General features: G+C 43.2%; 1 protein-coding gene across 3 annotated transcripts in view; it reads left to right on the top strand.

The window, feature by feature from the left end:
- Positions 1-584: 584 nt before the first annotated feature.
- SLC24A4 (solute carrier family 24 member 4) overlaps positions 585-14,228 on the top strand; it is an 87,856-nt gene continuing 74,212 nt past the window's right edge. Inside the window, exons 1-2 of one of the 3 annotated variants that reach the window (XM_064423542.1) lie at positions 585-1,236; positions 3,556-3,666. In XM_064423542.1, the coding sequence (XP_064279612.1) occupies positions 1,080-1,236; positions 3,556-3,666 (268 nt within the window). In that variant the 5' untranslated portion in view covers positions 585-1,079. The remainder of the gene's footprint in view (positions 1,237-3,555; positions 3,667-14,228) is intronic. The other 2 variants (XM_064423540.1, XM_064423541.1) reach the window with 2 other exon arrangements.

Here is a 14,228-nt window from a genome sequence, read left to right as displayed (position 1 = left end):
GAGTGCTGTAGGAGGAAGTTCCCACGACTCGCTGGCTAACAGTAACCACTTAATTAATGTAAACATAAAAATTTAGTTAAAAAAAAAAAAGAAATCTCAGTGGCACAGCCTAGAACTAACCACCATTCCACAAAATGGGTCATTAATTTCTCATCCTAAACGCCCCGCAGTGAAACCGCGCAGAAGCGCCATTCTCCCCATGGAAGCCCATTTAAAACGCATCTCCTGAGACAGGTGGAAGAGCCCCGAGCCACCGGCGCTCCTCGCCGGCCCCGGGCGCTGCTCGCGTTCCAGCGCGCTGCAGCCCCTCAGGCGCCCCGGCCCCGGCCCCGGCCCGTGCCTCTGCGCGGCGGCACCTACCGCTGCCCGCTCCCCTCGGCGCAGGACGCCGAGGGCGACGCCGAGAGCCGGGCATTCCGTGTAGGGGAGAGGATTAATTTCGCCACTTAATTCCTTCCCCCCGGCCCGGCGGTGGGGGAGGGCACATGCGCGTTGCCATGGGTGCCGGAGGAGCACCCAGAAAGTTGCGGGAGAGGGGCGGGGAGAAGGGGCCGAGCCGCCCGCCGGGGTTGAGAGCCCGCCCGGCGCCGCGCTGAGAGCCCGCCGGCAGCTGCTGTCACCGCGGCGGCTGAGTCGCCCACCTGCCGCCTACGGCTGGCGCGGGGGAGGGAGGGAGGAAAGGGATAAACTTCAAACTTGGCCGGGCGGGCAGGGAGCCGCATGGATGTGTCCGTCCCTCGGCGCTGACTCGCAGCCCGCGGCGCGCTGTGAGGCGGCCGCTGCCCGAGGAGCGCGGGGCGCCGCCGCGCCGCTTCCTCCGCCGCCGGCCATGGGGCGCGGGGCTCAGCCCGGCCCCTGAGCGCGACGCCTCCCCCCGCTCCGGGCTGCCGCCGCCTCCCCTCCCGCCGCCACCTGCCTCTCGCTCCGCTGCGCCGCTGCCGACCTGAGGCCCTGGGCATCGGCTTCTCTTCGCGCTGCAGCCCGACCGAAATGGAGCCGTCCGCGGGAAGCCGCCGGGAGTGATCCCCGCTTTCCCACCGACCCCACCGGCCGCCCCCTCGGCGCCCGCGCTCGCTCCGATGGAGCTGGAGGAGACGCCGCTCGCCCCTCAGAAGACCATGCTGCTTATGCTGAGGAAAGTTCGCAAGAGGCGGGAGATGCTGCTGCAGCAGCTGGGCTTCATCTGCGCCATCCTCTTCTTCGCCTGGTGCATGTCCAGCCTGCTCTCCAGAGCGGGTGAGTGGCAGCGGCGGCGGGACCGGCGGACCCCGGCAGGGCCGGGCGGGCGGCCGGGGCGGCCCGGGGGCTGCAGCCGCCCGGGGGCTGCCGAGGTTTGGCGGGGTCAGGCGGCGGTGGCTGCTCCCGTTTGGGGTCTCCCAGTGGAAGTGCCCCGGAGTGCGGGCAGCGCGGGTTCCTCGGGAGAAAGCCCCGCGCCGAGCGGATGCGCGGCCGCAGCCCGGGCAGAGGGGGAAGCTGCCCGGGCAGAGGGGAAGCTGCGCCGCTGGCGCCTGCTGGTCCGGGGCTCCCCGGCGCGGAGCCAGCTGCGCCCCTCGGGTCGGGAGCCGACAGGGCATCGGCATCGCGGGGCAGCTCTGTGCCTGCGAACGGCCCCGAAGGAGTTTCCCCCCTGCCGCTGCATCAGAGTGGAGTTCTCTCCAGCCGCCTCCTGTGGTCCCCTCTGCAACTTCGGGCTGCCTTTCGTTTTGTCTTCAGGTTGTAAACCTCCATCAGCTATAGCTGCTTCTTTTCTCAATCTCACACGCGCCCCCAACACCTCTCCCCCCGTTACGGTGTAGATTTGACAGAAAATTCTGAATTTTAGACTAGGAACGGTGCTAATCTTACGTTTTATAGAGAGAGTATTGTAACAGAGTCTTTTGCATCATTTGTGCATGTGCTGCATTGGTAAACTGATGCATTTATAATTAACCATTTAATTCCCGTGTGTTCCTCTGCCTGCTGGCACGGTTTGGGCTGTCAGTATGCAGCTTCAGGCCCTCATCCTGCAGTATGCTTCACATCCCTCAAATACACAATCTAAGGTTGCTGGGACAGCACTTGGGTCTCTAGGTAGGGCTGCCAACAGTCCTCGAAGATTTAAGAATGAAATTGACTAAGCCCATCACTAAGCATCTACATTTAATGTAAGAAACTCACATTTCAGCACAGTTAGGATGGGTCATCTGCTTAAATTAAAGCTGAAGTTCAAGTGTGTGCTTTAGGGAAGAAAAATCTGCTGGAACTTGTCATAGTTTGTAATGCTCTTGTGCACAAATTATTGCCTGGCTTGTTTGAGCTGTATCTAGGATGGCAACAAGCCATCCATATAAGAATTTGGTGTCTTAGACCATATTAGCATATTGCTCATCTTAAAACTTTCAACTTGGAAACAAGTAATGGGGATATGAATATGTTTGCATAGCTTGAGGGATTTTTTTTGTTGCAGTTGTTGTTCTCCATAACTTTTTTAGGTTATCATGAAAAATGTCATGACTAATGAAAGTTTTTAATCTCCTTGGTTATCAACTAAATCCTTCATAACCTAATTTTTGATAGTATGCTGCATCAGGTAGGGTTTTTTTTCATCTGGCTAATTTACAGTACATATTATCCATAAACACTGACCATCTGTTGTCTATATTTCTTACAATTGTGGCTCAGAATATTTTACTCTGGAAAAACTACCAAACAAAATTTCTTTTTTCCAGCCAGAAGTCACTAAGAGAACAGGCATTACATGACGACAGTATAAACTCTAAAATTGGCCAAGGAAGAATTTTTGTTATTACAATATGTTCATTTGAAATGGGTAAGATTGAGGTGGAAGTGGTGTAATTAAGGGGCTCTATTATTTTTTTATTATTATAATTGCGTACGGCACATGATCTCACAAGTGCTCCTGTACTCTATTTAACAGGTTTCGTTGAGAATGCTTCTGGAATATGCATTTTAGCAAAAGCTCTGTTGACTTCTAAAAAAGTTTATTTTTTTAAGACTTAACGAGAATTCACTGTGATTTCCATATTCTTAGATGAGTTATGAATGGTTTGATATTATTAAGCACACCCAAGACTGAAAAGTTCAGAATAAAATGTAACTGGAACATATCCATATGCATTTTTAATTTTTCATGAAAGCAGTAATGTAATATGTGCAAGTACAGATGACTAAATGGAAGTGTGATTTTTGCTCATGTCAGCATAGCTGGGCTGGTTTCATCTATAGGAGCTGCAAGTGTTGACTTTCACAGGTACAGGCTTCAGCATTTGCTTGCTGCAGAATATTTTCCTGCTGTGGGTCACAGCCAAGTGTTCCAGTAGCTCTGATAGCCAGAACATGCCAACAGCTCGGATGTGGTGCCTAGTTGCACCCTTTGGAGCTAGGAGAACATAGGACATGTCTGTTGGCGTGTGCTCCAGTCATACCTTGGATTTTGCCCCATTTGTATTCTGATGCTCTGTCCGTGCTCCTTGTTAGTGGGCACGTGTAGTCCAGCTGGGATGATGCAGGAAAAAACTGGTGCTAGTGGGCATAATGTCTTTTTATTTAATATAGGCCAAGAATCAGCGGTTGCAGACAGAAGCATTGTATCAGGAATATGGAGGAATAGAAGGTTGATGGCATCACCTAATGGGACACATGAAGAGAAGAACTGTACAGAGCCAGGTAAGATGTGAAAACTTTGTAATGTCCTGTAAGCTTTTGAGATGTATTGCATAGTTTTGTCATGACCAAACTGCAGTGATATGTAAACATCAGTGTTAAACTTAAAAAAACCCAACAAATCAGGACTGTTCTGTGTAGAAATGAGGTTTATTGTGTTACATAATGACATGATTTTATGTATCAAAGGCAAAAGGTAATGTTCAGATAAAGGCATGTTTAGGGTCATTGTGAGACTAATGCTGACAATTCAATTTCTGTAGCTTTGTTCCTTCAGTGATTATTCATTTCTGCCCAGCTGATGTGTGTATATTGCACAAGTCATGAGAGGTATGCTCATCTTAAAACCATGGGTAGCTAAATATGCAGTGTTTTAGATGACATCTGAGCTCAGTGATTTATGTTCTTTACCATTACACAGTTAATCATGGTTTGCTAGTTTAGTGATAAACTGTGTATTCAGAGTAGGAATTTATGTTGTGTGGAGGGGGTTGATGAGGTAAGTGGCATGGAAACCCTGGAATCCATTTTACTTCAGGATGTCTATCTTGGCCAAGCAAAAAGAATTGATTGAGGGCAGGAATAGATGATGCATTTTAGTATCAGTGTTAGTCCACAATGCTTTCATCTTCCCATCTGGCTTTCCAGTGTGTATTTCCTTTCTCTCTCTCCTTGCCTCTCTGTGGTTTATGGTGTGTGGGAGATGAGACATTTTGCCAATGGCACTAGCCAAGTTAATTTGAAGTTCAGATTTTTTTTGTTTGATGTGACTCTTTGATAAACCCTGGGGTAGCAATGGAGTGTGTGCCTTCTTGCCAGCAGTGTCAGCATGAGTTTTGAGATGCTGTCAGCCCCAGGCACTAGGAGAGTTTGGAGCAGTGTTCCTGCCCTCACTTACATGTTTGTTGTGATACTGAGGTGCCAGTTGTATAGATTGAGGATTACTAGTGTGCTTATACACTCCTGAGAGAGGAATGGAAGAACATAGCTCAAAGTATGTGCATCCAAAAGTTTTAACTGTATCCTCTTGATGTCCAAGAGCTTCCCCATGCTTTTGTTAAGAACTTTGTGGGTCAGTTTGCTGTGTTCTGCATCTGTACCATTATGATGCTCTTGATTTGTCTGTCAAAGTTGTTAACAATCAAGAAAGAATACAAAAAGGACCTTTTGGAAACACATAATGATTCTTGATGAATAGTCAGAAAATACCGTTCTTTCCCACTTCTCTTTCATTTTCCTCTGTATACGTGGATGCATCAATGTGGTCTTGTCTGAGCACATACTTGTCAGCACACTTGGAGTCAAGGCAATGAATGCCACAAAATTATAGAAGCTAGATCAGAAAGATACCTGTCAAAGTTCTTGTGGAGACTTCCATTTAGCATGAATGAGAACTTTTCACAATTATATGAAAAAATGACCAAGGCAAAAACATGCTTGCATGTGAATCGGAATTCCAGAAATAATACTGACTTCTCCACATTGTTTAAAACAAATAGTTCAGCTTCCTCCATTCTTCTCAAGTCATAAGATTAGTTTAAGAACAATTGGAATAGATAAATACAGCTGGGTCATTTTGATGTGCTTTCTGAAATTCAAGTCTCTGAGGTGCACTTTTCCCTGTAACCACAAGAGATGGACACAAGGGAGGCCCAAATATGCATCAAGATGCTGAAGTTTAAGAAAAATATCACAAGACTTGCATTAAATTCATAATTTCTAGTCACAGTAATGGTAGTAACCTTTCTTTTAAAAAGTGTTTCTTCAGTTAGAACACAGATTTACAGATCAAATTTGTCACAGGATTGCAGTTGTAGCATTTTTAATCACTTCCTGTTATTCTGCAGTTATGTACTGCTTATCACTGTGTATCTTCTGCAGCTGAAGGGGGAATTGAGATGCTGTAGGAGTGACTAGATCTAAGCTGCAAATAAAGAGAACATCTGAAAATAGCTGAAGTTCGTGTTTGTGGGACAGGAGTGGGTCCATAAGAGCCCATTATTGTTATTGCTCAGTCACAACTTCTGTAGATTTGGGGTAGTGTTCTTTGTTGGCTTTGTCTTTTGTTGTTTTGTTTTTTAATGTATGGAGTGTTGACTTGCTATTTTTCTATTTATTATTTTAATTCTTGTCTGGTAGCCAGGGACTGAGATTTGTCATGTAACAAGAAGATAGCAATGATGGAACAGCCATCAAAAAGGAGCAAGTAATACAGCTCATCACTGTGGGAATGTAGCTTGTGTAATCACATGACTGCAGAGAGGGAAGACCCAGGAAAGGTCAAGAGACTTGGCAGAGATTGGATAGAAGATTGGTGAGAGTGTGGATTTTCAGTTGGAATACGAACACATGGTTCCCTGTGGGCTCCTCTATGAGATGTACTTGCTCTCACCTATGTAATTTCTGTGTCTGCTCTAGGCATGAAGGGCTGTACAAATGCATGGCTATGTGTATGGTATATAGCAGTTTTCTTTTGTTGTGTGGATGTTTTTATGTGTGTGTTTAGGATACAAGAATTTCATAGTACCTTGAAAAATGCAGATTCTTGCTGAGAGCCTGTTAATCCCTTGTGTTATTGCTGTGGTCCCTTTTCATTAGCTTCCCACACAAGTCTTCAGCTTTACCTCCCTTTTTCCAAAGGCTTTCAATGGGGTTAATATATTTACCACTTCACTTGATTTTCTTACGTGTAAGTGAAAAAAATAAAAATACCAATTGTTAGAAATGGCAGCTATAGAAGTTTATAAGACCATGAGATCCCTGCACTTCATGACACTGGCAAAAAAGGCTCACCCTTTGTAATGTACATTGGGATAAAACTCTGTAAGCTTCTACAAATAATGTTAGAAGTGTGTGAGAGCTGCTATCTTCTAGAAGCTCACATAGTCTACACTGTTTTAGATCAGTCTCATTTGCTGAAGTAGATAATTTTGTATTGTGTTCTTCTGCAAACATTGATAATGTTTCTGGGGCATTGTATCAGAAGAGGAAAAATGCTAAAGTCTCAACAATGCTGCTTTAAAAAAGAACCAGAGGAGTCTGAAAGAGGACAAGAAAATACATGTGTGTGTGTGTATGTAACTAGAGAAGACAAGTTGGGGTTTTTGTGTCAGAGGAATGATAATCATGAACATCTTAAGAGGTGCTCCACATTTTTTCTGATGGTAATATTCTGCAATCATGAAGAATTATAGATTGTCTCTATCCCATAGCAGCAAAGGACCTGTAGGTCAGCTGCAGGAAGGAGGTAGAGCCTTGGGAGCACCAAGCCAGCCTTGGTTCTAGTCTGGACTGAGACCAAATCCTCACCACAGTTAACATGTTCTGTAGCATTTTTCTATTGAAAAATCATTCCTGGCTTTAAACTTCCCCATTGTTGAAAGCTTCTCTGCTTTATATTGTCCTGGAGGCTAGAGGGCTTATAGATTGTATTTAGAAGGCTCTGGACTTCAGAAATTACATGAGAGCCTGGGATTTTTGAATTATGAATCGTCTACTTACTTGGTATTGAGCCATCTCTGGATAGCTTCCTCTTGGAAAGAAACCAAGCTACCTTTTCTTCATGGCTCTGGGTAGATTTCTGTGGGAGGAGGAGTTGACCTGACCCTCACTTAAAGCAGAGAGATCAGAAAAGGGGGTAGTTGTCTCTAGCATCTTAACATACCTCATTAGTTTGCAACCAATTTTTTTGCTGTATCCAAGCTCTCACTTCCATCTGCCATCAGCTTGCTAGCTTGCAGTGCCATCTGCCCAGAAAGTCTGATTTGTAGCTTCTCTGCTCCAGTGGCTTGCGTCTTGTTTCAAAATGTTCCCATGACTCCATGTCCTCCAGAACTCCGAGTAACGTTTCCAGGGCACATACAAGGTGGGGTGACTGGGTGTCATGATGTTTCTTACCACATGCCTCCACTGGGGCATGTCAGGCTGCTAAAAAACTGATCCAGACTTTTTGCTGTTGTGAATATTTTCAAGTAATCCCTGTATATGGGTAGAATTTTTTTTCCCCCTGTGAATTAGAAATGGGAATATATTTCCATTGTCTTTTGACCGTAGTTAGGGAGTGGCCTTGAAACAGAAAGGCAGTGGGGTTTTCTTGTCTGTGGTTTGTCAGCCATGGACAGTTCATGAGCTACACTGATTTTAAATAGGTGGAGATTTGGTTCAAGTGTGCTCCTCCTATTGCTGTTAGTAGGTAAATATGAATTTTCTACATTTTGGCCATAAAAATCCCCTACAAGCTGGGACAGCATGGCTGGATAGTGTAGAGGCAGAAAGAGAGCTGAGGGTGCTGGTCCTCTGGGACAGCCGGTTGAATATGAGCCAGCAATGTGCCTTGGTGGCCAAGAAGGCCAATGGCATCCTGCCCTGCATTAGGAATTGTGTGGCCAGCAGGAGCAGGGAGGTAGTTCTTCCCCTGTACTCGGTGCTGGTGAGACCACATCTTGAGTGTTGTGTTCAGTTCTGGGCCCTCAGTCTGGGAAGGACGTTGAGATGCTTGAGCGCGTCCAGAGGAGGGCAACAAGGCTGGTGAAGGGCTTGGAACACAAGCCCTGTGAGGAACGTTTAAAGGTCCTGGGGTTGTTTAGCCTGGAGAAGAGGAGGCTTAGAAGTGACCTTATTGCTCTCTACAACTTCTTGAAGGGAGGCTGTAGACAGGTGGGGTCAATCTCTTCCACTGGGCAGCAGCTGACAGAACCAGAGGACACAGTCTCAAGCTACATCAGGGAAGGTATAGGTTGGATATTAGGAAAACATTTTTCACCGAAAGAATAATAAAGTACTGGAATGCTCTTCCCAGAGAGGTGGTAGAATCACCAACTCTGTGTGTGTTTAAAAAAAGGCTGGTCATGGCACTTGGTGCTATAGTCTAGATTCTGAGTTGAGGTGTCAGGACATAGGTTGGACTCGATGATCTTAGAGGTTGCTTCCAACCTCATTATTCTGTGATTCTGTGGTTCTGTGAATTGTGGACTTGAGGGAAGACATTTCTTCCTGAGCTATGCTGCATTTTTAGTTTAGCATTAAAAGGCACGTTGTAGCAATGCTTTATGTACCTGCAGTGAGAGAGAAAGAATCAGTCCTCTGCAGTAAAGTGTGTTTCACAGTAACATGTGTGTGAGTTCTGAGTCAGGACCAAAGTCATTAAGTCTGTGTATATTTCACACTGTTAGTTATAACCTTGGGGACTCATGTAAGATGTCATGCATTGTAGAGAAACTATAGAAGTCTTAGACAGTTTTGTTAGTGTACCACAGAGAGAGCGAGAGCCTGTTATTTTTTTGTACAAAAATCAATGATGACTGGAGAAGACAGGACTGACTCTTCCAAGCAATTTTCCAAAGGGGCAGAAAACATTATTTCTTGTACACTTGTAGTAAAGACAGTATAGGAACTATTGATTTCCATAAGTTGTATTTAACAAACACAGTGCTTATAAATGCATAATTCTTAACATGCTGGATTGATGTATCCTTTTTTTTCTTAATCCTTATAGACACCTTAATGTATAAGAGCATAAACTTGGAGTAATATAGGCTGGTGGAATATATAATTTTGTGCTGATGTAGATTTTCTTTAAATTATGTGATAATATGTATTTCTTTTAAACAATGTGCTCATGATCTTCCCTAGATCAAACTTCCATTTTGTAGCAGGGGTGAATGCCTCAGACCTCCACTTTTAAGGATGTGGTATTAATAATTTCATTGTAAACCTCAGTTTCATGAACAGCCTGAATTTGTAAGCTCAGCATGACCTGCATGTGCTCTTACCATACATTCATACAATACCTAGCACAGAAAGAGCATGGTCTCATTGAGATACTAGAGACAATTATTGTGTTCTGCTATATGCAAGTATTCCCCACGTGCATATTAGTCAGACTTCCTCTCTGCTTTGATGGATAGAATATGTGCAACTATTGTAGTATGATAGATTTATTGATAATGCATGCATATGTATTTAAAATACTTTGTTAGTCTAGTGTGTTATGCCCTCAAAGACCAGGAAAGTTATCAGCCATAAATACTCGATTTTCATGTTGGTCTAAAAGGAAATGAAAATGAAGAAAGGTTTAAGAAAAAATTTCTTAGTTGCTTTATGCATGTAGTATTCACATAACATATAGGTGCAGTGTCCTGGGAATGTGTATTTATTTATGTAGTTGAAAGACTTACTAATTAGCTAACATGTAGCTTATTTCTGTAGCCACTTGTCATATATTGGTGGGGTTTTATTTGTTTTGGGTCTGCTTTGGGTTATTCCTCCTCACCAAGTGAATCCTGACTCCCTTTTGTCCCTGTAGGTGCAGAGTGGTAAACTTCATTGATTGTGATCTCATTTGTATGGCTTCTGATTCAGGGGAAAATAGATTTCTGACAATTTAAAACCACTTTTAGTGGAGTAGTTGATGGCACATGACAAACAAGCTTTTCTTCTGTGACTGCCAAGTCTCCTAAATCAGAACTCACACCTAGGTTGAGATTGAGCTTCTGACATCTTTGCATGGCCTTTGGGTGTGAGTATTAAATGGTTATGCAGGTAGGTGTGGTTGAGGTTAGTTGAGAAAAGTGGTGAGGCTTTTCTTTGTGTTGGGGTTTTTTTGTTGGTTGGTTTGTTTGTTTATTATTTTGTTTCTGGGTTTGTGTTTTTTTTTTTTTTTTGTGAACCAGTGTAGGAAATGTGCTTTGACTAAACATAGAATTTGAAAAAAAATCATCCTTCTTTCTGAGCTGTTCATTTTCTAGCAGCATATTAATACTGGCATCCAAAATACTAGAAAGAAGTGAGACAAACATCTCTCCATGCTTTGATGCAACCTGCCAGCAGCATCCCCTGGAGAGCTGAGAACTGAAAACGAACTCCAGGGTAATTTATCCATTTTGCCAGGTTTAGGTGTCAAGTTTGCTGGAAGCAGTTTAACACACAGTAAATTAGGGTCTGACTAAAATGCCAGTTCGAGATGTAGTAAACAAAGGCAAATGAAACATATTAAAAAGTATTTTCTGATGTTACTGTATATTCTTAAACCTAGTAAAAACACTACTTAATATAATCTTTATTTCATATGACTCAGATTTATTTGCAGTTGGCTTGGGTCCAGTTGAAGTACACTGTGGATAAGGACTTTTACAAGCTAAGTCTTTGCTTTGGAACCAAGAAGCAGGCCTGAAACAAAAATCCAAATTCTAAAAATGTAGCCACTTCAGAACTAAATGTAATATCTGTGAACACAGGTTCATACTTGAAATATCTAGGCTGAATGCTCTGGAGTGCTAGACTAAGGTCTCAAGTTTCCTGTATTAGCCCCGTTCTAATATTCAGGTATCTGATTTGCCCGTATTTCAAACCACATTACCTAAGCATTCCTCAGATGTTAATGTAGTAATAGTGAAACATTTCTTTTTCTGTAACTGCAGACAACTCTGCAAATCTCTCAGGCAGAGCAGCTGTGTAAATTATTGGCCTGAGGTCAAAGAGGAAATATAAGACAGGATCAAATCCAGATACTTCAGTTTTGATTTAGGCTCCTGGAAAAATTATGTTTGGACCTCCTGAAGTTCCATCTAACCTGAGTTGTCCTCTGATGTGGTGTGGAACTGAAATGAATTACATTTCACTCAGGACATATTTGAAATCCTGAATTAGGGATTTCAAAATCAAAGTTAATAAGACTTGGACGTGCAGCTCTCCATGGTATTGCTGTCTGACACCTTTAGTGGGGGATAATGTTTGTGTGTTTGGATATGTTCTTCTCTGTTATGACTGGAGAGTTAGACTATTTTGTAGATGTGTGCTCCATTTTCCTCTTAGAAAATGATGCTGTTGGTGTAAAAGCTGTGTTTAAATGTTCCTGTCTTGGTCCATGGCAATTTTGATTTCTTGTACTGCAGCTGAGACTGAAAGCGCTGCTGTCTTGCTTGGTATCACGTGCAGCTGCTCCCAGACCTGACTTTGCTGTTGTAGGAAGTGGGTTGAAAAGGCCTTGTAAATCAGCCTGGGAGCATTAATCCACACTGCAGGGATTGGCCTAGCACAGTCTTTATGAGATTCTGGGTTGCTTGACAGGTGCTAAAAAACTGGATTAATTTCTGCATCTCTGTGCACTTGGTGTTTCGGCAGTCTCACTTGGACCACCAGTGTCCAAGGAGGATTCAGACAAAACTCTACAAGTGCAGAACTGAGCTGCAGGGAAGTAGAGTGTGAAAAGCACCTGGAGATAGAAGATTGTCACCAGAAGCTGGTGGTATAGAGAAATTTGGGGGTTGTAACTGTGTGGTAGAAAGACTGAGATTATCCTGTCAGGCATCCTGGAGTTGGCAGATAGATGAAAGAGGCACGTGAATGAAGGGAGACTGAATTTGGATGGTGAACCACAGGAGAGTCTTGGGAATTGCAAGGCAAAGAGGTAGGCCCTGGGAAGTAGTATGCTGAGAAAGTGATAAAACAGAGTGAAAAATCAAAATATAGAGAGAGGTTTGATTTTAGTTGGGCAAGAAATTACAGTAAATTAGTTTTAAACTTTGTTCTGCTAATATTTCTGATAAGAACCTTTATAGTTGTTTTTTTGTGAAGTTACGAAATTTTATTATCTGTATTTAGGTCTGTATTTGTTATGTCAATGATGTTTTACAGAATAGATGTGGTTACTCACCTCGTAGGCTGAAAATATTGTAATAACCTGCTGACAATTCACCTGGCATCAATCCTGTTCTACAGGGAGGCAATACTTTCAGGCAGAAAAGACTGGTGGTTTTCTTTATTCTTTGAAGTTGACAGACATTGAAGACATTCTAGTAGAAATTGTACTAGCATTAGAAACTGAGTCAGATTAACTCCTGCTGCAACTCTGCTGGTAAATTGAAGTACAGCAGAGCAAACACTTTAGGTGGAATGCAAGTTACCATGTATGTTGTCAGCCAATTGTTTGTTGTTTTTTTTTTTTCCAAGATGATATGAATGGTTTAATGTTAATAACAGGTGCTGCATTAACGATGCTGAGGGTGACATCATCTACCCATAGTGAGGAACAGTGGTAAATGTGCCTTCCTGCAAGCAAGAAGATGATAATTTAGACTTTGCCTGTTCAGTTTCCATACATGCTTGTTGGAAAATTTGCAGAGATTGCCTAAACCTGATGAATTGATTTGCCCCTGCATATGATGCATTCAGTTGTTTAGTGACTTGTGGGCAAGATGATTGAATCTATTGTTATTCAAAGGTATTTTAAACCTTTTAGTAGCAAGATGTAGGATATTCACAGATGGTGAGTAACATTTAAGCTTCTGGAACGGAATTTTTGAATTAAATCTATGTTTAGAAGTTTAAATTGACTGAAATGTGGAGAATAGATTTATTACCCACTCCCCCATTTACTGTGAATCAGCTTGTGCTTTGAGTTTTGTGAGCTCCTAGACCAAAACTGACTCTTTGAGAGAGGCAGTTGTTTGGAGCCTCAGGGAGAGTATCTGTGCTCCTTTAACTCTACCATCAATACAACCATGACAGTTCACAGCAGCTGAGGCTCTGCCCTACAGATTTAGTGCTGGATGGTGGGATGGTATTTCTGGTTTAGTTCTTTGATAAGAATTTTCTTCCTTTACTTTTTATGCCTTTGTAAAGGTTGCATTCTTTACTTGATTATGTTACATGTTTTTAAATTCCTCCATAGGTTCTTCGGCTGCTGTTGCCTAAAATTGTAAGGCTTTTTCTTACCTTCTGTAGCCTTTTGCCAACCTTGCTCTTCTCTGTTGCTGCTATCCTTTGTCTGCTCCCTTTACCTGCACTGCCACTTTGAGGTGTTTCCAATGTCCATTTACCTTCTCTTGTTATTTTTGTGCAGACGCCTCCAGAACAGAAGGTGAAAGAAACTTACCTGGAATATTATCATTCTTTCCTTTCTTGAATCTCACTTCAGGTGCCATGAGTACTGTGGTGCTCTGAGAAATTGGTGAGGCAGGATTGGCTAGACAGAGAAGTCAAAGCCAGCATATTAATTAGTCCTGTTTCAGTGATGTTTTGGTAGTTGAAGGTGGGAGGTCCCTGTGGAGCTATAGTGTTTGTACTTGTATGAGATGCAGTGGTAGTCCCTAAGAGTGCCTAATGAAAATGAACAAGGAAAAGAAGACTGTAAAAAGGCAAAGTGACTTACCCAAAGTCTGCAGAGAGGGTCAGTAGCTAAGCACCATTTCTCCCCCACATAATCACAAATTGTAGCCATATTGAGTTTATTAAGCCTGGAGCTCAGTGCCACCATCAGCACTCTCCTTCCTGGTCAGCTCATGATTGGACTCTTATTGTGCACATTAAAATGAAAGATGCAGCTTTTCCTAGTAAGTAGAGCATTAGAACTTCCCAGTTAATTAAAACTGGTAGCTCAGTGCTACACTATAGAGCACTTGTGATTTCTTAGTGTCTTCCACACAGAGGGAGAAGAAGTCTTGGAATGTATAGATGTTTTTAGTTGCTCCATAGAAGAGGGCGACCCATCTTTGGGCCAGCTGCTCTCCACAGAGAATGGAAATAAAAAAATGTGACTAGGGAAGTTGCAGATCTCTGCTGTGGTG

This window comes from Passer domesticus, chromosome 6, assembly GCF_036417665.1.
Source record: "Passer domesticus isolate bPasDom1 chromosome 6, bPasDom1.hap1, whole genome shotgun sequence".
Classification (NCBI taxonomy): domain Eukaryota; kingdom Metazoa; phylum Chordata; class Aves; order Passeriformes; family Passeridae; genus Passer; species Passer domesticus.
Note: the sequence above shows the minus strand (reverse complement) of the source record. Positions and strands in the feature narration are given on the sequence as shown.